Source organism: Pongo pygmaeus, chromosome 11, assembly GCF_028885625.2.
Source record: "Pongo pygmaeus isolate AG05252 chromosome 11, NHGRI_mPonPyg2-v2.0_pri, whole genome shotgun sequence".
Classification (NCBI taxonomy): Eukaryota; Metazoa; Chordata; class Mammalia; order Primates; family Hominidae; genus Pongo; species Pongo pygmaeus.
The window spans coordinates 117,118,734-117,143,091 of NC_072384.2; the positions used below are offsets into that span (position 1 = coordinate 117,118,734).

The 24,358-nt window shown below is 50.7% G+C and overlaps 1 protein-coding gene across 2 annotated transcripts; it reads right to left on the reverse strand.

Annotated features, from left to right (window-relative positions):
• Positions 1 to 722: 722 nt before the first annotated feature.
• Positions 723 to 24,091, reverse strand: IGFBP5 (insulin like growth factor binding protein 5). 2 transcript variants are annotated; one of them, XM_054478307.2, is made up of 4 exons: positions 22,966 to 24,091; positions 7,440 to 7,669; positions 6,701 to 6,820; positions 723 to 5,474 (listed from the first exon to the last, which is right to left on the reverse strand). In XM_054478307.2, exons 1-4 carry the CDS (start codon positions 23,300 to 23,302, stop codon positions 5,343 to 5,345), a joined length of 819 nt encoding a protein of 272 aa, XP_054334282.1. In that variant the 5' UTR covers positions 23,303 to 24,091; the 3' UTR covers positions 723 to 5,342. The 2 variants fall into 2 exon arrangements, 1 of the variants encoding a protein (XP_054334282.1); XR_010122879.1 differs by lacking the exons at positions 723 to 5,474; positions 6,701 to 6,820; positions 7,440 to 7,669 and adding an exon at positions 14,018 to 19,039 and having other exon boundaries at positions 20,057 to 24,084.
• Positions 24,092 to 24,358: the final 267 nt, after the last annotated feature.

Below are 24,358 nucleotides of genomic sequence, written 5' to 3' on the forward strand. Positions count from 1 at the left end.
GGAAGGAGGAAAGCAACACGGTGAGGCGGCAGAAGGTCGGAGGGTGTAAGAACTGTACTCTTCAGTGCCCAGGGGTTGACATCAGGGGTGCCATCTTGGGTTTTCCTCTTCACTGGGCACAGACAGCGGTGGAGGTTGGGTAGGAACCAGAGGGAGACTTTATCTTGGCCAGAGATTCCCAGGAGTTATAAGCTTACAAGGCAGTGGGAGGAGGGAATGAGGAACATTCTAGAAATGGCTTCCTTAAAATCTTCTCCAAGGAGCAGAAACTTCTCATTTGTCTAAGGGTGGATGAAGGCCACTTTACTTCATAGCAAGGGCTGAGATGAAAAGATGGTAATAATTGTTAATAGAACAGTAGGGGAACAGGTGCTGAATATTCCCAGTTCTCAGGGCTTTGGGGACATTAACTGGTTGAATCCTCACAGCAGCTCTATGAGGTTTTACCCACAAGGAAATGGAGGCCTGAGGAGGTTATGTAGGTTGCCCTGGGTTCCACAACTGTGGTGGCTTTCCAACAGATGGGGAAGGGGCCGCTGGAGCTCCAGTGGGAGTGCTTGTCTTGGGGGATGGGGGGTTCTCTCTGGACCATGTGGCTGCTCAGCCCTGATCCCGCCGGGGTCCCTTCTCCATCCCCTCTCAGCTGTGGCCTGAGGAGAATCAGGGGCTTGCCTCTCCCTCTGTCTGCCTTCCCTGAGCCCTTGGAGGAAGCCAACGCAGGCTAACTGAATGCATAACTTTATTAAATAAATGCTTTGTCATGACAAAAGACAAAGATCAAGGAGTAACATAAATTATAAGTTGAATAAATAGTATACAGCAATCTTCACTTTTTAAGAAAATGTGAGATCCTTTGTTGGTTTTTTATTTCCTTAAGTACAAAATGCTAAACAGGAGCCGAGCTCTTCCGCATTCAGGTGGTTTTTTTTTTTTTTTTTTTTCCGCTTTTTTTTTTTCTCACAAACTGGTTGTATTTGTTGATTTATTTTTCCATCCTTTTCACCAGTAAAGATTATCATCGTTTATTTTTGTTTTTAAAGTTGAAAACAAAAAAGAGGAGAGAACAGAGTTATGGTATGAATGTATGTAAAACTATAGAGAACTACAGTAATATGTACTGTGGTTATTGCTGTCTTCAAAAAAAAAAAAAGAAAAAGAAAAACAACAACAACAACAACAAACAACCGGTAGGCAACTCGGAATCTGAAGGAATCTTGTCTGACAACTGTGCTATCCATGTGGGCTACTGTGTGACAGTGGTGGTGGAGAGGAGACTCCGGCTGGTGACCGGGGACCGGTGGAGTGGGGTGAACAGGCACAGGGAAGTTGGGGTCCCCTTCCCCTCAGACCCTCCCCACCTTCCCTTTCCCCATCCAAAAGGATTTCAGGAGAGGAGTCCAGAGTCTGTGAAATGACTAAACTATATACTCCATTAGAAAACCAAGAAAGTATGTTTTAAAATAGAAACAAACGCCTAAGAGAAAATAAAAAGTGGAGAAACAGTGCAATGTAATTCTTGCACTTTAGTGGTTTTAAAAACACAGACAGTACAAGGCCCAGGTTGCTGGTTGGTGAAACCCCTGTCCCTCATCCCTCCTCCACTTTGCAAAACGGAGCCTCCTTTCTCTTGGAAGCCAGACATGTGCTCTCTGACGCTATGGGGATTCTTCTCCTTAGAGTTCTCTGAGGTTCCCATTCTGGGCTGGAGCCCTCTCAGGGGTGACTGGATGGGTCCAGGGTACTGTCCCACCTTCAGGGGGGCTTGGCGGTTGCCGTGGCAGCCCTGTCTCACTAACTGCTGCGTGGTGGGAGCAGGGTGGTTGAGGCCCACCCTCTAGGGGAGGCCAGCCCTGTGGGGGTACCATGGAGGCCACAGAGGTGATGGTGGGGAGATGGGGTGAGAGAGAAGAGGCATGATCAGAAAAGGGCCTCCCTGGACCTCGTGCACCTGCCTTCCTCCCCTCATGGGGCCAGTGTCCCCAGGCCTGTCTGTCTAGGCCTGGCTGTCAGAGAAAGGTTCCAGTCTCTTCCTCCCCATGTGCCCTGCTTTGCCGGGTGGGTCAGTCCTGGCTGCGCTTCCCTATCTCCTGGCAGTTGTGGGAAAGACAGAGGCATTTTCGCCACTGCCGGAGTGAGGCACGAATCTAAAGGGGATGGGAGAGACCTTCTGTGGGTGTGATTGTGGGAGTGGGCAGCACTTAGACCCGGAGCCATGAATAGCCCGGAGTCCAAGGTCTCTGGGTGAGCAGACAGTCGGCCAAAGGCCAGCCTGGAGTCAAAGAGACCCCTGCTTAGATTGCCATACTCGCACCATTCCAAACCTGCCTCCCTCACACCCTGCCACGGGGGAAGAGGTGCCGTCTTCCTCCAGTGCCTCCCTTCCCAGGGTCTCCCCACCCTGGGCTCAGCCAGACCTCCCATTTGGGAGGCTTAGTTCCATGTGTCCACGAAGGCCCAGCTTCTCTAGGGAGTGACCAGCTGCCCAGGAGAAACTCCTGCATGCAGAAGAGACTCACAGGTTTGGGTTAGCAGGCACGAACTTTGGAAACCGGAAGAGTCTGGCGCACTCACACCAGGCTCTAATCCCCCACCTGATGGCTGGCAGCAAAAAGCCAATGCAAGGGGCAGAAGCCTGCTCAAAGTCCGGACACAGTGCGCGAAGAGAGAGCCCCTCTCAGGAATCAGGTCCAGGCTGGGAGGAATGTGGGGGGAGCTTGTAGTTCCTGGCTCAGTCTTTTCTTAGGGGAGTGGCACCCCAGTATCCACTTGGCAGATCCTAGTTGGATAACTGCTCAAGATGCAAAGGAAGAATGGGTGGAAAGAACAGTGATGTGGAAGAGGTTTGGGATACTGGCCTAAGACATACAGAAACGTGAGTTGGGTTTAGGGGACAGCTGTGCAGAGAGATGGGGCATCCTGACTCGGCAGGTCAAGTCCTTGTGGCTGCTGGCCCTATCGGGCCCCTTTGTCTCATGAAGATTGAGCACTTCTCCTGTCCCCAGCCAACTGTCCTGTCCAGGGGCATAGGAGATAGCCCCCAAGTTCTATAGCTATAGGGTTCCCATCAGTTGAAACAGATTTGCTTTTTTCGCTATTCCTCTTCGTAGCCCCAAATTCATTGTTGGAGGCGGTCTCCGCTGTGTCATGCCATGAGCAAAGAGTGAAGAGAGCTGTGTCCACAGCACGAAGGGGTCTCCTTGGCCAGTGTCCAAGCCCCCTTTCCTGGATATCTTCAGCCTTAAAGAACAGTCACAAGGCCACCCATTGGTTGAGGAAGTCATTGGAGAATTGGAGTTTTCTTGGTTCAGAATCTGGCTGCTGAGTGACAGCATCTCTGAATCATGCGTTCCCTGCTTGTCCCAGCCTTCCTTCCATCCTCCACCCCAGGGAGGATGCAGGGACTGGCCAGAATGGAGGAAGAGCTGGAAAGACTCGTGGGCCTCAGTCCCTCGTTGCAGGCTGAAGGTGGGCAGTGGAGCGCATACTCTTGTCCCTTCCAAAGCATGGCCAGTTTGGACTGATTCTTCCTATCTAGCTTCTAAAGTCTAGCACCCTCCTAAAGTTACTCACCTTCCCTGGCTCTGTGGCCTGGATTAAGCTCATTTCTATTTTGCAACCCATTCCCCCATTTTCCTCTCTTTCCTCTCAAATCCCAGGAAATACATATGGTGGGGAAGCTAAGGAAATTTCCATTGGCTTTTCCCCCTTTCTGTTGCTTTGTGCCAAAGCTAGAATGGAACAGTCAGCCCCCTGTCCCTTCAGCCCTCTGTTCCTCCCCACATCGACTCTGGCCGGAACCATCCATCTTACTGTTCTCCTGCACCTGAACCTTTTTGCCACCATCTCCCTCTGCCGTCTCTTACTTCAGTCTCCCTCCTGCTCTGCCAGCGTGGAGAGTGAGGGAGGCTTCCAAAAATGCATGTTCTGTTCAGATGAAAGGAAAAGGCTGGGGTGGGACTGGTGGATCCATCGTGGACCTGTTGGGCTCATGTGGTGTGGTGTCCGGAGACTGTGACTTCCTGAGGGTTTAAGGACTAAAATGGGATGGACTGAGGCGTGTGCTGTGTGCACCACGGAGGACTGGCCTCTGCCTGGCTCGGTGGGTGCAGATGAACACACGTGGGGAATCACTGTCAAGTCCAGTACTGTGCCCCACAAAAAAGCTGAGTTTATTGCTCACGGGGAACTCTGCCTCGAGGCAGGCAAAAATGCTATTATGGGTTGTATTAGGAGAATATGAGTTTTCTCAGTTTTCCCAGAATGAGGAAGCTCCTCAATGCCTCTATAGGAACTACTTTGAAAAGTTAATGCAAACCTTTGAAAGAAAGGAAGAAAGAAAAAAACAAAGAAAAAGAAAAGATATGCCTATATATGACTATATGAAGTCTTGTAGATAAATACAAGCCCACTTTTTTTTTCAGCCTATCCTCCCCCACAGAGGCTGCTGTGCTACTTACAAATTGAATTAAACGAGGGCTGAAACCGCACGCTTCAGCATGTACTGTAGTCACCCTGGAAGAACAAGTCTTTCCAATATTGGGGCATGTATTGATTTCTAAAAAAAGTCTGCCTGGGGAATGAAATATGCACATGTATTTCATATTCATAGATCTGCTTCCGAAAACCTCTCTATTTAATATTACTCAATTATGAAGTTGTTTTGCTTTCAGAGGAATGGAATGCATTTTAGTTTTTATAAATTTGGGGAGAGACAACACTCTGCCCAGGTAAGAGGAGAGGAAGTTCAGGGGTCCAGCTGTCCATACTGCTGGCTAGAGGAGGAGACAGATCCGGGAGAGGCCCTGGAGTGTTTTGCCTTTTCCTTTCTCCCCCTGACCAATCCATACTGGGAAACCCCAAGAGTGTCATTGAATGCCACATCCTGGGCTGCATCTTCTAGCGCCCACCTCTCCCGACCCCAGGCCAGGGCTGGACGTGAAAGTTGGGCCCCTCCCTGGTCTCGGTGCATTTCCTTCGTGCCCACCTGCTTGTCTTCCTTCTCCTAACTCTATTCGTCTTTCTCTCTCTTCTACACAAATACTTCCTTCCCTTCTCTTCCTCTCTTTCTTCCTCTCTTCCCTTCTCTGTTCATCCAACTTGCCTCAAAAAGAAAACCATTTAAAGGGGGGGTGTCTTTTTAGCTTTTTGTATCTCTGTTGTTGCCATTTTCGAAGTTGAGCCCTTGCTAGAGATTCCGAGGTCCTCAGTTTCCTCAAATAGATAGATATATATTTTTCCCTTAAATGAGATGAAATGAGTGGCGTCCTGGGGTGGAGGGAGGCGCTGGCTGGAGTCAGGGCTGGGGGTGGGAGGGGGTGGGGGAAGGGTGGTGGGGGGACGCGTCACTCAACGTTGCTGCTGTCGAAGGTGTGGCACTGAAAGTCCCCGTCAACGTACTCCATGCCTGGCAGCTTCATCCCGTACTTGTCCACACACCAGCAGATGCCACGCTTGCGGCCACGGGAAGGTTTGCACTGGGGTGAGTAGAGCAACAGGCGGTGAGGACGGCCGCACCCCGGGGCTCTGCTCCTCCCTGCCCTGCCTCTTCTCTACCCCAAGGCAAGACTCTCATCCCCAGAGAGTTGAGGGCTCTAGACTCGACCCTTGGGTTTCTGGTGTCCCCATTTCATGGAAAGACCCAGGGAAAATGTGAATTTAGGCAGCCTACCCTTGGCTAGCTCCTTCAATCCCTTTCTTTCCTTCTTTTTCAGACATGGGATCTCGTTATGTTGCCCAGGTTGGTCTAAAACTCCTGAGCCCAAGTGATCTTCCTGCCTCAGCCTCTGGAGTAGCTGGGATTACAGGCGTGAGTCACTGTGCCTGGCTTACAGTCCCTTTTTAAATATTACCCATTCAAGTTCCCCCAACCTGAAACTCTGCAGGGATTCTCAAGAGAGTTATGATCCAATAATAATGATGATGGTAATAATAATAACAGGAGGAGGCATCATTTGTGGTGTTATCATGTACCAGACACCACTCAACGTTTGGTAGGCAGTAGGTACTGTTCTAAGTGCTTTACAAAGACCAATCACTCACTCCTCATTCTCCATTTTACACAAGGGTCTGGAGGCACAGAGACATTAAATGGTGAGTAAGAGGACACAGCTAGTAAGTGGCAGAGCCAAGATTTGCCCCAATGTGGCCTGGCTCTTACATTTAGATTACTGGTGCCCTTAAAGCAGCATCAGGGTCACGTGTCCACCCCGGAGTCCACCCCAGGTCTACCAATCAGAAACTGCAGGGGTGGGGTCCAGCCATCAACCATGCCCTCCAGGGATCGGATGCCCTTGGAAATCTAAGAACCATTGCCAAAAGGGGAGCCTGGCTGTGAAGGGACATGAGCTGATTTCAGGTGGTACACAGAGAAAATGTGCTTTAAATTCCTGAGTGTGTGGTGCACCAATGATACGGGCTGTGCGATAGTGTTACAGAGTTTCCTTTTGCAACGAATTCATGTAGCTAAGGCGACCTGTGGAAAGCATAGTGGATTACCACATAGGAGAGAATGAGGAAATGGATTACAGCATAGTAGGGAATGTGGAAAGTCATGATCGTGGTATATGAATGGGTATCTGAGGCCCGGGAAACACTAAGTGGTTAACGGTGGAAACCTTAGGCACTTGCCCAAGGTGGAGTTTCCTGGCAGGTGCCATTTTTGGAGTCGTCTGAGCCTGGGAGCTCAGGGCAGGGGACGTACCTGCTTTCTCTTGTAGAATCCTTTGCGGTCACAATTGGGCAGGTACACGGCACGGGGCACCATGCGTGGGCTGGCTTTGAGCTCCTGCAGGGAAGCCTCCATGTGTCTGCGGCAGGGGCCCTGTGTGGACAGGAGGGTGAGAGGCATGGCGAGACCAAGGGACAACCACCCAGCTGCGCTGACGAATGGCCCAGGGGGTGGGGGCTGAACGGTCTCGGAAGGAAAGTCACCACCTTTGGTTCTAATAATCTGCTACCAAAGATCTTTTCTCCCTGTCACCTGTCATGTGCGCTGGGATCATACAAAGCCTGCCTTTGGCCAGGTACGGAGCCATACTTTCTCTTTTGTGTTCCAGGCCACCCCCTCCCCTGCAGCTTTTCTCTTCTGCTGAGCAACAATGTCCAGAGGTGCCCATCTCTAGATGCTCTAGGAGAATATTCAGTCTCTGCCTTGGACTGGACACAGCTGCAGGGCCCAGGTACCTGGTGCGTGGCCGCTGGGCTGGCACACACTCTCCTCAAAAAGCACCGCCTCTATTCCCATTTACTTGCACAAGTCCTTGGCCCTGACAAGTGTATGCTCTGGAAACTCTCCTCCCACGTCCTAAGCTGAGCCACCATGATTGGCTGTAGGTCCTCTGCCAGGTCTAGCCTAAGCACCTCCTGCCGCCATGAATGTCCATTTAGATGCAGGAAAAGGTCAAAAGCCGGGAGGGAATGAGGGAATCTGCGAGATGCACCTGCTCAGACTCCTGTCTCATCTCAGGTGCAGAGATGACCCGGGGGTGGGCAGTGTTCTCGGCTCCCCCCACAAACTTGGACTGGGTCAGCTTCTTTCTGCGGTCCTTCTTCACTGCTTCAGCCTTCAGCTCGGAGATGCGAGTGTGTTTGGGCCGGAAGATCTTGGGGGAGTAGGTCTCCTCAGCCATCTCAGAGGTGGTGGGCTCCTCGTGCTCACGGGAGTCTCTCTCTGCAGGAGAAGGAGCCGGAGGGTCAGCCCCCATGGGCCAAGGTGCACACGGCCAAAGCCCAGGGCTGAGCAGTTTGGGGTGAGGGGAGTAATAAAGGCTGAAGCAGATGTGTCTCTGCCCTCCTGTAGCACACCCTGAAAGCAGGGGGATAAGAACCAAGAAGCAGAGGGAATGCTCATTTAAGTGGCGGGAAGTTTCTGGCATGCTTGGAGTCAAGCAGAGAGTGCAGGCAGGGAGACTTCACAGAAGAGGAGAATCGAGAGACTGACGGACTGATGGGTGAGGACGGAGCGGGCCTTCCGGGGGCAGGAAGGAGGAAGGGCGAGGAAAGTGGCCTCTGCAAGGATGAAGGTGGCAGTGAACGGTTTGCTTGCTGGGGGATGGCCAAGTAGATGGGACATGGCTGGAGGTGGGGCTGAGAAGTAGGAACCCGGGAATCTGGGCCCATGGAGGAAGACGACACAGTCAGGGCATGGACAAGAAGGGCAAAGGCTGTCCTGTTAGTGAGATCTTTGCACTTTCAGAGCTGCTGGATGTTGAGGTCTCTTTGGACCTGGGAAACCTAGGAGGAGGGGGTCCTGGGGTCTGGAGCAGCAGGGTGGTGAGGACCTTCATAAATGGCAGGAGGACGGGAGGGGAGAGCCAGAAATGTAGGCCCGGAGGGGACCGGCGTGGGGCCAAGTGGAAGTCGGAGGCCTCCCTCCCGCTCTGGCTCAGAACTGGCACCATGCTCGGGGGCCTGGGAGGCTGGGACGTTACTCAGCTCTGGACTGAGAGAGGCCGACAGCTGGCTGAGACCGGGACAGTTATATATAGGAGTGGCTTGGTGACAGTCTATACTTAGCTGGCTTTTGACCTTTAGAGAAGTAAGACTTTGTTCATGTATTTGTTGATCCTTAATTCCACCCGTCCGGCCTTTTCTTGGTGTGCAGATTTCCCCTAAATTCTTATCTCATAGCCATCCATCCCTGGGTCCCCTTCTCCTCTCAGATCCTTGACCTCCCCCAGCCTCAGAGGAACCAGAATGGGGGAACTTTAGATTGTTGTTTCCAGGCGGGCAGCGTGTGGCCAGGATGCCCCACAGTGGGACCAGGTGCAGGGGTGAGTGGAGGTGGGCAGCCCTGTCTTCATTGCCTCCCTCTGTTTTCAAATACTGGAAAGAGAAAATAAAGCTTTGAGTGACCTTAAATAACTGAAATGAGGTGAAAGAAAATTCTGTTCTCCATCTACTCCATGATCGCTGGGATGCCCAGGAACAGTGGCCGCCAGACACCTGGGATGGGGAACAGAAGAAGTGGGTAGAATTCCAGGAAGTGGGGGTGGGGTGCAAGGAAAGAGAAGCTTTTCGAGAAGACGCTGTTTTATGCCTCTGGGCAGGTATAGAACCCGACTTCTGAGCTTGCAGCCCTGGGCAAATTCCAGGTGTGAGTTAGGAAAGGCATTTGGACACCTGGCCTAACCTGGGCAGGATGGCAGGTGGCAGGAAGCACCCAAGCATCTGTTTCTCTCTTGGCTCAGGATTTGTCAAGTCTCATGAAATAGGTATCTGGTCTTTAAGGCTTTGGCAGAGAAGGTCCCTGCCCTAAAGAAGCCTCCAAGGGTTCGCAGCATTCCTGGTGGTGAGTTGCTTTGGGTATTTATTCACAGGAAAGGAAGGGAAGTAATTACTGGAGAGGAAGATGATGACTTGGAGAAAGCAAATAGCAAGGGGGTGGGCGGGCTCTTCCTGAATAAAATTCAACCTGAGAATCCTGGGATCCCTTCTGGCCTCTCACCCCCTCTTCCCAGTTGTGTCTTGATGTCCCAGTACCTCGATTCTGTTCTATCAGACCCTGCTGTGACGACTCATCAATAGGGTGACAGCCCTGGTAGGTGGAATGCAGGATTCTAGGGATTAGTTAAAAGGGTCATGTTCTGGGGTAAACTGACTTTTCTTGGTTGTAGCGCAAGTGAGATTGGCAGGAGGAAGGGAGAAGCATGGCTGGTTTGGGGACTTTGTACAAATTGAAAGGCTGGGGCTCCGTTATCTAGTAACACAGGCCTCACCCCAAGGCTCAGATCTTGGAGAAGAGGCAGTAAGGAGAGGGAGTGCTAATCATTGCACAGAAGGGCTTTTGGGCCCGTCTTATTGAGGGACTGGAGCCGCACCACTCAACCTCAGCATCACCAAGCATTCTAATCTTCAAAAAGTAGTTGACTACTGTGGGGGGAGGGGCAGGCAGGAAATGGTGGCTACTGAAAGCCTAGAGGGGGTTCAGATTGGAGAAGCCTGGACCCCTTCCTCAATCAAGATTGTAACTGGATAAAGTGAGGGCAGGTGGGGGGAGTGGGCTGGCTGCTGACCAGCGCATGCGTCTCTGCGTCTCCTTCAGTGGGCTGCCCCAGCCTGGCCCGGAGAGCCAACACATTGTCACCTCTTCAAGGGGAGGGAGCCTGGGAAGCTGGCTTCTCTCCTGTGGCTGGTGTAGCAGTTCCTGGAATCCTTTCCGTAGGCCATTTAGTCCATCCCCCTGTGTCCAAGCAGAAATAAGCATCTATCTCTCTAGTTCTTATGGACATCTGAAATGGGGGTGCCATTCCATCCTCCTCTGGCTACCTGTTGGGGGAGGCTCTGTCCATTTGGTCAGAGGGTGCCCTTCTCCAGCTGTCATTTCAGTTTATTCTCTCTTTGGCCTTGGGGGACACAGAAGCATGGTGGCCCACAGCCTTCCCTCAACAGCTCTTCTCAAGACCTTTCACCTTTTGGGACTTTTTCTAAGAAGTGCTGTGGGCTGTCCTTAACCTTGAGTCACTCTTTCTGGGAGGGGGATGGGGCTGTTGACAACGGTTTGATAAACCTTGGGGTAAATTTATTTTGACCTCTCTTACTCTTTTCTTTGAAAGTGTTCAGGTACTGCCCTGGGGCCAAGCAACCATGATACTGGCATACAAAATGTAGATTCTCATATCTCTCTTCATTTAAGGGACTCAAAATGCTTTTGCAAACTCTCTGCTTTTCCCAGCCTCCCCAAGGCAAGTCTCCTGAGGGCACACATTCCCCAGCTTTGCAAGCTTTTTGGCTGCTTCTTAAGAGCAGGCTTAACGTTTTGATGTGCCTCCCGGTTTCTGGTGCCACTTAACCCCATGGGACCTATTCCTTAGGCAGCAGCAGAGTCCAGTGTCGAAGATACTAATCAGGGTCTTGTGGTCACCTGTAGGCTCCAGAGAGACAGCGGAAACTTGGAGGGGAGCCAGGGCAGAGCCACGGAGATTAAAGGGCTGGAAAGTAAGACTGGAGCTGAGTGCCAGAAGCAGCTAGCCCGACTCAGCTGCTCTGTGGCTGAGTCATAAATAGGCTTTCAATTTTGGAAGAGTTTAAGTTTTAGATAAAACAAGAAGGAACAAGTAGACTGGCTACTCTGGAGCTATTTCATCAAGAGAAAATGAACTGAGGTTGCAGAAAGGATCTCGGCAGGATATCCGGGAGGACTTCCTGGTGAAGATTGTTCTGCCCAGGAACAGCAAAAGAACTCGTCAGCCAGCTCTGGAACCTGTTTGACAAACAGGTCAATATCTCCATGTGGCCAGCAGAGGGCGTGGGAGACTGACAACCACACAGCATGGGCACACTTCTAGGGACTGGAAGCGTTTTTTTTTGTTTTTTTGTTTTTTTGTTTTGTTTTTTTTTTTTTTTGAGACAGTCTCGCTCTGTCGCCCAGGCTGGAGTGCGGTGGCGCGATCTCGGCTCACAGCAAGCTCCGCCTCCTGGGTTCACGCCCTTCTCCTGCCTCATCCTTATCCTCCCGAGTAGCTGGGACTACAGGCGCCTGCCACCACTCCCGGCTAATTTTTTGTATTTGTAGTAGGGATGGGGCTTCACCGTGTTCGCCAGGATGGTCTCGATCTCCTGACCTCGTGATCCGCCCACCTTGGCCTCCCAAAGTGCTGGGATTACAGGCGTGAGCCACCGCGCCCGGCCTGGAAGTGTTTTTAAAATCTGGAATTTGGAATTGAGAGCGGTGGCTCATATCTCTAATCCCAGCACTTTGGGAGGCCAAGGTGAGTGGATTGCCTGAGCCCAGGAGTTCGAGACCAGCCTGGACAACATAGTGAAACCCCGTCTCTACAAAAAACCCCACAAAAATTAGCTGAGCATAGTGCGCCTGTAGTCTGAGAAACTCAGGAGGCTGAGACCGGAGGATTGCTTGAGCCCGGGAGGTGGGAGGTTGGAGGTAGGAGGTTGGAGGTTGGAGATTGGAGGTTGAGGCTGAGGCTGAGGTGAGCCATGATTGCTCCACTTTGATAGCTCCACTGCACTCTAGCCTGGGGGACAGAGTGAGACCCTGTCTCAAAGAAAAAATAAATGTGGAATTTGGGTGCCTCCCTCTCCTACTTCTGCAATAATCACTCACATAAATTCCTTCCTTCTGTTAGTGTGTCTGCAGGATATATTTAAAGAGTCAGGGGGACAAACAAGTGAGGCCCGGAGAGAACCCATGTGTGGGAGAGTGAAGGCAGGTGAGGGAGAGGGGAACAGGGCTTCTTTGTGCATGGCATTCTGCTGTTTCTGTAACCTGCAACTGAAAAATGATCCAGGAAGGAAGGGAGACATATTCCAGACTTCCCCGCCCATGAGATGCTGTTCTGAGAGGGTTTTGCAGAGGATGGGAAATGTGGAATGCTCAGCATCCATTTCTCCTGCTGGGATCTATGGAGGCCAGACCTTACCTTCATAATCCTATTCAATGACTAAGGGAGGGGATGATGATAATATTATCTGGATACAGTATTTACCTTTGGGGTGGGATCTAAATCTCTAGCTTCTATATAATATCTCCAGTCCTTCCCACTGGCTCTCCAATGCCTCTAGCCCCTGCCACATTTGGGTGGCCAACTCAGTCCTCTTTCATTCATAAGGAGTTCCCCATACACCCCAGTGCAGCAGCATCCACAGAGGCACACAAGGTACATCGGCCTCTCCCCATGGTAACATGAACACGTGTTTGAGGACTGCACCATTCTCTATGTCCTGGCAAACACAGAGAGTGTCATGATGCAAGCCCAGCTGCTACAGACCCAGAGACATCTTAGAGTGAGAAATATTCCATGCTGCACAATTGCACAACGCATGTACCCTGCCCAAGCTCAACCACTTTCTCCAAACCTGCCCTTTTGCCACGGCTGTTCTCTTCCAGCAGAGTCTGAAGGGTTCTGACTCCACCTTGCTTGCTGGTCACAGCAATGGATGGATCCAGGTGGAGACCTGCCTGCTTAAAATCTAAACCCCCCACCCCCGGACCTCTTAGTCACACCCCGGTGCTATTAACAGCCTGTTCCTGGGCTGGTGTTAGTTTATCACTCTATCTCGCTTGATCTAATAATCAATTGTAAGAGAAAACTAGGTGACCCAGATATTGTGCCTTAGCTTACAAAAATCGAAGAAACAGAGGCATCCTTGAAATTCACAGTCCAGGAAGAGTGTCGGGCTTTGCCAGGCCACCCAGACCTGGGGAGATTCTCCCATCTCTTTTTCTAGACAGAAGATAAGATGAGGATGCCTAGAATCTCTCTACAAAGAATGAAAAAGGGAGCTGAATTTCTTCTGGGTTTCATTCTAGTCCCCTCTGTGGAATTTAAATAGCCAACTTCTTACTGGCAGAGCTTTTGTCATTTCTCTTTGTCTCACCAGCATATAGTATTCAATAAATAATCTTTAAATGGAGAGATGTGTAAATCTGCCCAAGAGGCAAAGAGAAGTATTTCTGTAATATAAGCTGGGGCTTAGAGCCCAGTGCATGCCTTGGGAAGTTATCTCATCCACGCCCCTGCCCTGAAGCAAGATAACCCTGCCGCAGGGCACAGGGAGGCAGACAGATGAGCATCATGGGTGCGAGAAACAGCAGGGGTGCTCCTGGATTCACTGGGCTTCTCTTTGGCCTAAGGCTACTACATATTAATGTACTACTTAGGCCGGGCATGGTGGCTCACGCCTGTAATCCCAGCACTTTGGGAGGCCAAGGCAGGTGGATCACGAGGTCAGGAGTTTGAGACCAGCCTGGCCAACATGGTGAAATCCTGTCTCTACTAAAAATACAAAAATTAGCTGGGCATGGTGGTGTGTACCTGTAATCCCAGCTACTTGGGAGGCTGAGGCAGGAGAATCACTTGAACCTGGGAGGCGGAGGTTGCAGTGAGCCGAGACCGTGCCACTACACTCCAGCCTGGGCAATAGAGTGAGACAAAAAAAAAAAAAAAAAAATATATATATATATATGTATATATTTAATATAGTATATATTTAATATAGTAGCTACTAGCCAATGTGGCTATTTAAATAAATATTAAATAAAATGAAAAATTCAGCTCCTCAGTCACTCTAGCCATATTTCAAGGACTTTGTGGCCACATATGGACACTGCAGACCTACAACACTTCCATCATTGCAGAAAGTCCTACTGGTCAGTGCTGGCCTGACGGCACTGGCCTGTGCCTGGGTATGGATGAAAATATTGAGGCCCAGTCTAGAATGTTCTGCAGTCCCCCTCCTCCCTTGCCAACCCTAGGTCCCTAGCCAACTTGCAGCCACCAGCTCCTCCCTACAACACAAGGCTGGTAGAAGCATGAGGGATTGGCTGTTGACTGTTTTAAAAAATATAAGACATGTCTCAGTCTCTTGAAGTCTGTTTCACAGCTGTGGATGTCAAATGGTTCTTCTGCGCTTGTGTATGTGCATTTGCAGAAGGAGAAAGGCCACAGTGGTTGTGGCGCAGGGGAAGGCGCTGTAGAGCCTTCCAGGGAAGTGGCAACATCATTGCTTTTCCTACCCATCCCATCTCTAACCAGCATCTGCCTGGCGCCAGTCTCTCTCAGAAGACATTTTTTTTTTGTTTTGTTTTTTGTTTGTTTGTTTTTGTTTTTACTCGATCGTCAGAAATAGGCATGCATGTTCTGGGTTTTTTTAACCTGAATTATGGGCTGAGGAGGAAATGAGCACTAACCTGTCAAGAAAAAAACAAACCCTCAAAGCTATCATCCTAAAAAGCAGCTGTAAGAATGGAGGAAAGCCAGGAGGAAGACCCCAGAGGGGAGTTGAGCAGACTCACAGAACTACTGACTGGATGATGAGGGCTATAGGTGTACCCAGCTGAGCCCCCCTACCCCATTTTAGGCCAGGAGAACTAGCATGGTTAGGTACTCTAAACTAACAGCAAAGCTGGCCAAGCTGGGAATATATCTCTATCCTTACCAGAGAAATACAGACACCATGTAGTATAGTGGATAACCGTTCAGAATCAGGAACCAGACCACCTGGGTTCAAATCCCAGCTCTACTACTGAATAGGTACAGCAAACTGTGCCACCTTAAACCTTCAGTTGCCCTTTCTGGGAGGAAGATGAAGCTGTTGACAATAGCTCAGTAAACCCTGGTGCAGCTTTGGCAACACAGCAAGACCCCATCTCTGCATAAAATGAAATATTAGCCGGGTGTGGCAGTGTGCACCTATAGTCCTAGCAATGGGGAGTCTGAGAAGGGAGGATGGCTTGAACCCAGGAGTCGGAGGCTGCAGTGAGCCATGATTGTGCCATTGCACTCCAGCCTGGGTGACAGACTGAGACATTGTTTCTAAAACTAAATAAACAAATCTTGGTACAGATTTACTTTGACCTTTCTTTCTTTCTTTTTCTTTTTTTTTTTTTTTTGAGATGGAGTCTCACTCTGTCACCAGGCTGGAGTGCAGTGGCATGATCTTGGCTCACTGCAACCCTCTCCTCCCAGGTTCAAATGATTCTCCTGCCTCAGCCTCCCGAATAGCTGGGACTAAAGGCACGCAGCACCATGCCAGGATGGTCTTGATCTCTTGACCTCATGATCCACCCGCCTCAGCCTCCCAAAGACCTTACTTTCTTCTTGCTCTTTCCAATTCGGTTTTCTCACCTGCGTTATGGGGAGGATGGCAATGGCCCTTTCTCCATTATATTCTGAGGATTAATCAGGGTGATGCGTGCTAATTCAGTCTCAGCACAGGTCTCTGCCTTTGTAGCGCTCTGTTTCCTACCACCTCCCTAGTTCCAATCATCAACTAAAAATTTGATTGCTGTGACACCTGGTTGACAAATGCCTACTTGTAGACCACCAGATCTAAGGCTCCTTGGACTGCAGGAAGGTCTTCCAGAAAGTGTTGGCTCACCAGGTGAGAAGGATTTGGCACAGGTGCTCTGTGGACCCATCTCCACTTAGAGAGCTCCCCCGGGAGTCCTTCCTCTGCCTAACCGCATTCCTTCATGCTGTGTTAAGGGCACTTAGTCTCCTTCCCTGAAGACATATAGAGAAAAGGGGGCCCACCACCCTCCACAGTGCAGATGCCACAGGTGGGAAGGTGACACCTCACAGAGTAAGGGGCTGAGGTCCCACTTACATCTGCCCCACTGTCCAGGGACCACAGGTAAAGAGAGGCTCCTTGTTTTTTTCTGATGCCAAACTAGGATTTGGGGTTGTGACTCTGGTTCACATTTCTTGGTCCCTGGGAAGCAGCTGGCGATAACTGTACACATAGGAAATACATGCTGATGCACAAGTCCCTGGCTGAGAATCTCCAGTCAAGCTTCTTTTGGAGTTGGGGAAGGGGGAGCATACTCAGTAGAAGTGTCTGTCTGTTCCCCATACATTCCCCAAATGAGAAGGTAATGGTTGAGGGATAGGTGGGGAGCAGCCTCTGGAGGAAGCACTGGGTTGCTTTTCTCCTGGCCACTTTCCGATCATGACCCATCACAGCCAGTTCAGAACATTGCCAGTCGCAGCCACATCCCCCTAAAGTTCTGCATGACCAGAAGGGGGTGGCAGGGAGGAAGTAGCGTTTACGCTTCTCTCCTGAGGCCCCTAAGAAGGTGCCCAGGCTCTGCCAGGGACCAAACAAGGGAGCCCTGTCTGTCAACGAAAGCTGAGACTCCTCTTTTTTGAGTCTTTGGGAGCAAAAGGAAAGAGTGGGGACAGCAGTTTCCTTCTCAGGTGAGAGAGGGGTTTGCTGGTAGCCACTAGCCACATGCAGATACATACTGAACACCTGAAATGTGGCCCGGGGAACTGAGGAACCACATTTTAAAATTTATTTAATTTTAATGAGTTTAAATTTAAGAACAGATACTCAACTCAGTTATTGGAAAGATTTTAAAGTATGTATGGGATGCCTCAGGTATGTGACTCTGCTTTTTCAACTGTAAATTTTATGAAATCTAAATACAGATCAAGTATTTCCAATGAAAATTTAGTGTCCGAATTGAGATGAGCTGTAAGTGTAAAAAAACATACCGGATTTCAAAGGCTAAATATGAAGGAAAGAATGTAAAATATCTCATTATAATTGTTTTATTTTGAGCCTGTGGTGAAAGGATATTTTGGATATATTCAGTTAAAATATATTACTACAATTAATTTCCCTGTTTTTTTTACCTTTTTAAAAAAGATGTGGTATCAGAAAATTAAAAATGACAAATGTGGCTTGTATTATGTTTTAATTGGAAGTGCTATTCTAAATGATCTGGAAGAAGAGTCATCCTCGCTGAGGTGACAGAGGGGTGTCACAGTCCCAGTTCGGGATAACTGGAACCCACATAAAACAACTCAGAGAATCAGCAGAGGTCATCTGAGGCCTGGCTCTGAGTGCAGATTCAGTGGGACCTTATTTTAGGCCAGGGAAAGGGGCCTGATGGTTTAGGTTGAGGGGTCAAACATGAGATAACTGAGTTCGTTTAAAATGTTCCTATAGTTCACCTGGCAGGTCTGACTTACTGGAAAAAGGGGCCTATCTTATCTGCCTCCTTCCTAAGCATCCCAGAAGGAGGAGCTGCCACGGCCTCTAGGATGTATTAGAATGGCTCTCAGCACTTCCTGCAGCACAACCGGAAGTCCCCAGCTGCCCTCTGGAAGCACATCTCTCCTCTCCTGCTGAAAGATCTGAGATACACCTGCCTATGAAAGCCAGGGGGCCCTCATGCTCTCTTCCTTATCAGCTTTGGTGGTGTATGGTTTTCCTTCTCTCTTTCAGATGCAGAACTTCCTAGTTACTGCACTCACCCCATCCAACCACACCCTCCCTCGGTCTCTGCTTTCTGTTGGCACCACGTGAGGACTGTGCTGTTGGAAGCGGTCCACTTCTGCACCGTGTTCTTCAAGACTACAGGCCGCTGCACAGCTCAGAGGCAGCCAGGGCCTGCCTGCCTCTCCACATCAGGAGAGCTTCCTGTCATGTAGAAAATGAGGTTTGGCGCATGGACCTGAAAGCTGGGCTGAACACCCCTCCTTCACACCCTCCTGGTCCTCTTTCCCTGACCAAACCACTAGCCTAAGCCAGGCTTGTATGCAAGACTGTGTAGAAAAAGGGACAGAAGTGGGTGTGAAAATAAGAGACTGTGGCCCTCTCCACTTTGGGGCCACTTCACTCCTTTTCCTACTGCCCCTAAAACAGAGCGCCTTCAGATTGTGGGTTCTTATGTCATGGGGTGATAGCATCTGGCAGTGTTTGCCAAAGGCCTTACTGCAGGTTAGCCCAGGCCCAGGCATGAGCCCCAATGACTAGCGAGAAAGCCAGGAATGGCTGAATGCAGTGCTGGAGCCCCTGCGGGGAAGAGCTGACAGGCCCTTGTCTGCCTCTAACCTGCTGCCACATCTTGGGCAAGTGACTTCCCACTCAGGGCCTCAGTATCCTCATCCTAAAACTAGGACCTTGACTGTGATGATGGCTATGGGTTCCTTCCAGCTTTAACATTCTTTGGCCAATACCCAGACAATTCCTGGAGAGACACTAGGACTGAGCTAAGCTGAGTGGCCAGGCACTAACTAACTAACCTGGTTAGGTGCTCTAAATCAACAGCATAGTGGCCAAGATGGGAATATAACCTCTCCCCCTCACAGAGATGTTCAGTCACTCCTCTGGATTTATATTTTTTTTAAAAAGAGAGAGAGAGAAATGACATCATAACAGAATTTATGGAAAGAAACGAAACTGGAAATAAAAGCGGGGGATTTCACCGGTATTGGGGGAGGGGAGTAGAAGCCTACACTGCCTTCCTTGTTTATTATTTATTTTTGCAAGTATGTAATCAATGTGTAATCAGTCTTACTGTTTTGAATAACATGTCCAGATTGCAATTTAAGGATAGTCTCTGGGAATTGCAGCTTTTGGACCAACTGTAGAGAAAAAGCAAATGTAAAAATAAACAAACCCCTCCAAATCGCCTGCTGGACTCAACGCAGCCATTCTTCCACACTCTTCCCTTCTGCTCTGGCCCCTGGTTGGTACCTGCTCTTTACGATCTTCTTCCAGTTTCTGGATGTAGTGGGTCTGGAGTGTGGTGATCTCTTCTCCAGAGTTTTATTTTCCACACACTAAATATCTTAAAAGTTTCATAGGCATTGCTCAGGTACAAAGTAGAAACTTTAGACAAGTATTACCTCCCCTTCCCGCTGGCTTCTTCTTCGCTCCATTAAGGGGGCCCGGGCTTCTGCAGGGAATTCCTGCTCCCATGCCCTTTGCTGTAACCCTCACGATGACCTCTGGCTCCTAGGGTCAGGCTGGTCCACCCTTTGCAGCTGCAGGCACACCTGCCTGCTTAAATCCAGCCCAAGCCCCGGGACTAACTCACAGCTGCTCTGACTTAAAACTCAAGCCCTCAGGGGATGCCTTAGAGTTGGGGTGGGGTTTGGGGGGAGGTGGATGGAGAAGGTCGGAGGGAAGAGTAGGAGGGAAGGGTGAGAAAGTGGAAAAAGAGAAAGGGAAAGAAAATGAGCTCTCACTAGGGCTAACTCTGCTTGTTCTTCCAGTCTGAGCTGACACAGCAGAAAGGTTGGGAGGGGGGGCGGGGGCGGTGGGCGGAGGTGGCAAGAAAAGTCCAGTTAAAGCCCCATCTCATCTTCCCAACTCCCGTTTTGGTTGGCTTAGGGCACGCCATCCTCTCAAAGACTTGTTTCAGAGGGAGGGGGTGCGGGTGGGAAAGGAATTTGGCTCCTTCAGTTTTCCATGATCTTGCTCAACCCAGACATAAATTTGGCCAATAAACCTAACTCTGGAACTTGACTTCAACATGGCATTTTAGACCAGGCTTGGAGTTGAAGCCAGGGTGATGGAGGCCAAACCCCTCAAAGAAGCAAAGGCTGAATTCACTTTTATTTAGGTAATGCTTTTGCTTTCTTTTCCAGAAGCCTATTTTTTGTCCCACGGTGTCTCATTTCTTAATGACAGAACCGAAAGCCAGAGCCCACGGCTCCCTACATCTCAAACTGAATGTCTCACCAGCACAGAGGAGACCTACCTGAACCCCGGTATCTATGCTGGGGACCAGCCCATCAAACCTCATTCCCCACCAAAAATGCCCGAAAGCAAACCCAGTACTTCCTTGACTCCCTCCACTCACCGCTATTTACTGAGCTTTGCCCATCAAATAACTCCCGTCTTTCATCTCCCTCCAGCCTCACACACATTCTTTTTTCCGTATCTATCTCTGCTCCTGAACTGGCCAGAATGAAATGCAGAGCCAGGCTCGCTCTCAGCACCCTGCTCTCGGGCCCACTCCCTCTCCAGTTGCTCAGCAACAGCCTAGCAAAACACCCTCTCCGCCCTCTCCTCTCCCTCCCAGAGGCTTTGGCTGCCTGCCACCTCACTCTCCTCTGCTCCCCATTTCTGATTCCAGAAATGCACCTTTTTTGGGTTCTACATGTTTGGTTACATATAAATATATATAATATAGTATATACCATATATACAATATATAATACGCATTATATAGATATATGTCGTGAGAGAGAGTGTGTGTGTGTGTGTGTGTGTGTATGCTGCAACTGCGGGAGGGAGGGGGCAAATCCATGTCTGCAAGCTCAGATTTTGGCGGGGGTGGGGGAGAGGAGGGAGGTGGGAGGTGGGTTGGGAAGCAGGAATTTTGGCTAAAGGACCAAAAGGGCACTCTCCCTCTCTCTGTCCATTTCTCTCTCCTTAAGAACGGTCTCTACACCATCTCCAACTTTTTGGGGACCCGCCCAATGGTTGTCCGGCTAAAACGCCCTTTCCAGGAGCGCCCACTCCCATCCCATCTGTTCTGGAAGAAGATGTCGGCACCAGCCGCGGTGGAGCGCCGCCAACCCGCAACAGCAGCCGGCCGGGCACCTGCCTTCGGCGGGGTGGAGTCGGAGAGGAGTGCTGCGGAGGGGGCGGGTAGAAGAGGCGGCTTCGGGTTGGCCCAAAGGCACTCAGAAGGTGGGGGCTGAGCAAGGGGCGGCAGGGAATTCTACAGGGGATCTTGCTTGGGACTGAAGAGTCGTGTGTGTGTGTGTGTGTGTGTGTGATGCGCCCTCCGTGCTCGCCTAGCAATTGCGCGCGCGTGCGCCCTGCGTGCACACCCTTCACACTAGCCACATCACACTACACGCTTGGCAAATAATAAGTGGAGCCAGGATGCGGCTGAGTGACAGCTTACGTACTTTCGGTGTGACTGGATTGTTATCCAGGGCGGTCGCTTCCAAGCCGGGAAATCAATTAATGTTTTCCCCCTCCGTTAGGCTTTTCCAAATCCACATCCCCCAAGATGAAGGCGGGCAGGACCGCCTTTGAAAAGTGGATCTTAATAAAAATAATCTCACAAGCCGGTCTCTGGGGTTCCCAGGGTCTGCACGTCCTCCCCTTTTCCTCTTTTTGCAGGCTGCAACCTGGAGATCGACTACCTCTTGCAAAGCTAGAGGGGCTGGCGCCTGCGCCACTCAAACCCTGCAGGGTTTGCGGGGACGCAGGCTGAACACAGGAAGCTCTCCGGCCTCCTGGCAAGCGCGGACGCACTCCTCTCCTGCACTATAGTAACTGAAATTTGCGCTTCAGAAAACTCATGTTAGGGTGCTCGTGAGTAATGGAAAGGGACAGGGAGGGAGAAGGGGATTGCCCCCGTAACTAAACTGTCTCCGTAACTAAACTACGCCAAATAAACATTGTTTAGCCAAGTTTTAACCCCTTTTGGAGAGAATCAATAGCCAGTTTGACGTCTTAGAACCCAGACTTTTATGTAGTTAATTTAATTTTTTTTTTTTTAAACTAAAGATCAGGTAACTCTTTCCAAAAAGAAACTCAGTCTAAGGGGGTAGAACTGCTCTGATTGAACAAGTAGCTGTGTCAATCATTTCAACCCTAGACTCCTGGCGCCGAGAATTTGGGGGCGGCGCAACCCGGGGGCGGGGCAAGCGGAGGCGAGGCTCCCAGTGCGTGGCTTTTCTGTCTCCGCCCCCTGAATATTGCATTCTGCGTTTCCAGGGCCCCTCATGCACTTAATCCACACCCACTTGTGATCTGGTTTAAGAGATTGGGGAGGGAGGGGTGGGGGGATTGCGGAGGGAGGAATTGCGGGGCGGGGGTGGAGGTGGTGGTGGTGCCAGGAATCTGCATAGGCGAGGAAGTTGAAAGGTCTGAATCTCACATGCTCTTTTGCCTCCCAGCCCTATGTCCACCTTTCATCCTAGGTAAAATCTGAATTGGAGAGGGGGAAAAGGAATTAGATTCAGAAACGAACACCAGGCACAGAATACCAAACCCTTCCTTCCTACTCTTCCCCACCCCCACCCCGCACCCCCGCGCTCCTAAAGTATTTTTTCCCTTCCTGGGATAAAATAAAAGTCATTTTGCAGTTAAATATGTTTTACCATCTACCACAGGCAATCATCTTCAATAAAAAGCAATGGTTATGCACATGGGAGGGGCTTAGGGCTCCCACCCGAAAGGCATTAGCTACCAAGGATGTGGGGTGTTTGTGGTGTGTGTGTAGGGGTGGAGGGATAGAAACGTCTGGAGGCAAGGGGGTGGAGGGGCCAAGAGGGACAAAGGTGGAATTAGCTCAGAAGATGGGAGGCCGCAATTAAAATAATATTTTAACAAAAGAGATTTTTTTCCAAGTTCAGAAAAAAACGTATGCGGGGCGCGAGGAGGGTGGAGGAGGGAGTTGATAATGTAACATACACTCTTTCAGACTGTAGATAGGGTACCAGGGGATTTGGACCTTGTGACCGAATAGGAGCTCAGAATCAGTATTCGGACAGAGTAGGGGGAGGGGCGGCAAGGTGTGGGTAGGAGAAAGGAGAAAGAGCGAGCTGGGATAGACTCGGCTAGACAGTTCCCCAGGGTAGCAGGATCCTCCAGGGCTCCAATTCCGAGGTGCAAGGACCCTCCCCGAGTACTCCCGAGCTGCACCCCAGCTCGAAGCCACTTGCTGCGCAAAGCGCGCGGGCCCAGCCGGTCCCGTGTCCCCCGCCCGTGCGCCGCGTAACTGACTGGCACACTGAGCGCGCTCACCGATCTTGACTTGCTCGCGGTAGCTCTTTTCGTTGAGGCAAACCCCGCGGCCGTGCAGCAGGGCGTGCAGCGGCTTCTCCTCGTCCTGCCGGGGGAGGCAGCGCAGCCCCTGGGCGCAGCGCTCGGTGTAGACCCCGCACGACTGCCCCTCGGCCAGGGCGCAGGTCATGCAGCAGCCGCAGCCCGGCTCCTTGACCAGCTCGCAGCCCAGGGGGCTGGGGGGGCACATGGAGAGGGCTTTCTCGTCGCAGGGCTCGCAGTGCACGAAGGAGCCCAGGCTCTGGGCCGGCCCCGCATAGGCGGCCAGCAGCAGGAGGACCGCGGTGAGCAACACCATCTTCTCTTAGTCGCCCCCTTTACCTCGGGGTGGGGCAGGAGAGCGAGAGTGCAGGGATAAAGGGGCCAAGAGGGCGCCCGGAGATTTTTTTGTTTTTGTTTTTGTTTTAAAATTTCAGGCAGGTAGAGCAGGTGCCCTCCCCCAGACACTTGCAAAAATGTGGAGAGAGGTGGAGGACTGGGGTGCCTGCGAGCAGGTCCCAGTTGCAAGAATTAAAGCCTTGCAACAGGTTGGGGGAAGCAGGGCAGCGCCAGGTGCACGCAGTGAGCGGAGGCCGGAGAAACCGTCAAGCCTGAGCTGGTCAGAATTATAGGGGGAAAAAAGCCACAAAATTGTTCACCCCCAAGCAACCACCGAAATAATGAGCTCGGAGGCAGTGGAGATGGCGTTGGGGGTGGGAGAGAAAAATGGATTTATCTTTAAAATTTTTGCTTAAAATCTAAAATATACCCCGCTCCTTTCTAACCCTCAGCTGCCAGCGGTGCGCGGCGCCGCAGAACAGGTAAGAGGCGTTGGCTGCAGCAGAGAGGGTGGGAGAAAATGTTGAAATCAAGAAATTAAAAAAACAAAAAACAAAAAAACCCCAAACCCTAACACCTCTTTTCTCCCACTTGGCCACCTCCTCTTCGAAATTCGCAGGTTCTACGCGAAGTCCGGAGAAGGGTGAAAACGGAGGAGGGGTAATGAAAAGGAGCAAAAAAAGGAAAAAGCCCACACTGCTTTGCAGCTCTTTCCTAGCTCTTTTCCCCTGCAGAAGTTTCCAAAGAGACTACGGGCTCCGGGCGAGCAGGCGCTTTTAAATAGCCGGCCCCTGGCTGCCAGCCAGTTTGTAGCTGCAATTTGAGCTTCCCAACACCCAACTCAGGCAAGGATGCCAAGGAGCTTTGCAGTACAAACTCACACGGGGTGGGGGTGGGGAGAGGCCTTCTAGACACAAGGGGGCTCCCCTTCGCTCCCTGAACAGCGCCCTCCTCCCCACGGAATGTAAGAAAGGGGCAAGGGGGACAGGCTGGGGCTACCGAGAATGGGGAGGAGGTGGAGGGGCCAGTGGAAGAC

Excerpts from the sequence above, each read along its gene's own strand:
- IGFBP5 (XM_054478307.2), bottom strand. The coding sequence starts at position 23,302 with ATGGTGTTGCTCACCGCGGTCCTCCTGCTGCTGGCCGCCTATGCGGGG. Across the intron at positions 6,821-7,439 it reads TGAGACAGGAGTCTGAGCAG|GGCCCCTGCCGCAGACACAT; the intron begins GTGCATCTCGCA and ends CTGTCCACACAG. Across the intron at positions 5,475-6,700 it reads GATTCTACAAGAGAAAGCAG|TGCAAACCTTCCCGTGGCCG; the intron begins GTACGTCCCCTG and ends TACTCACCCCAG.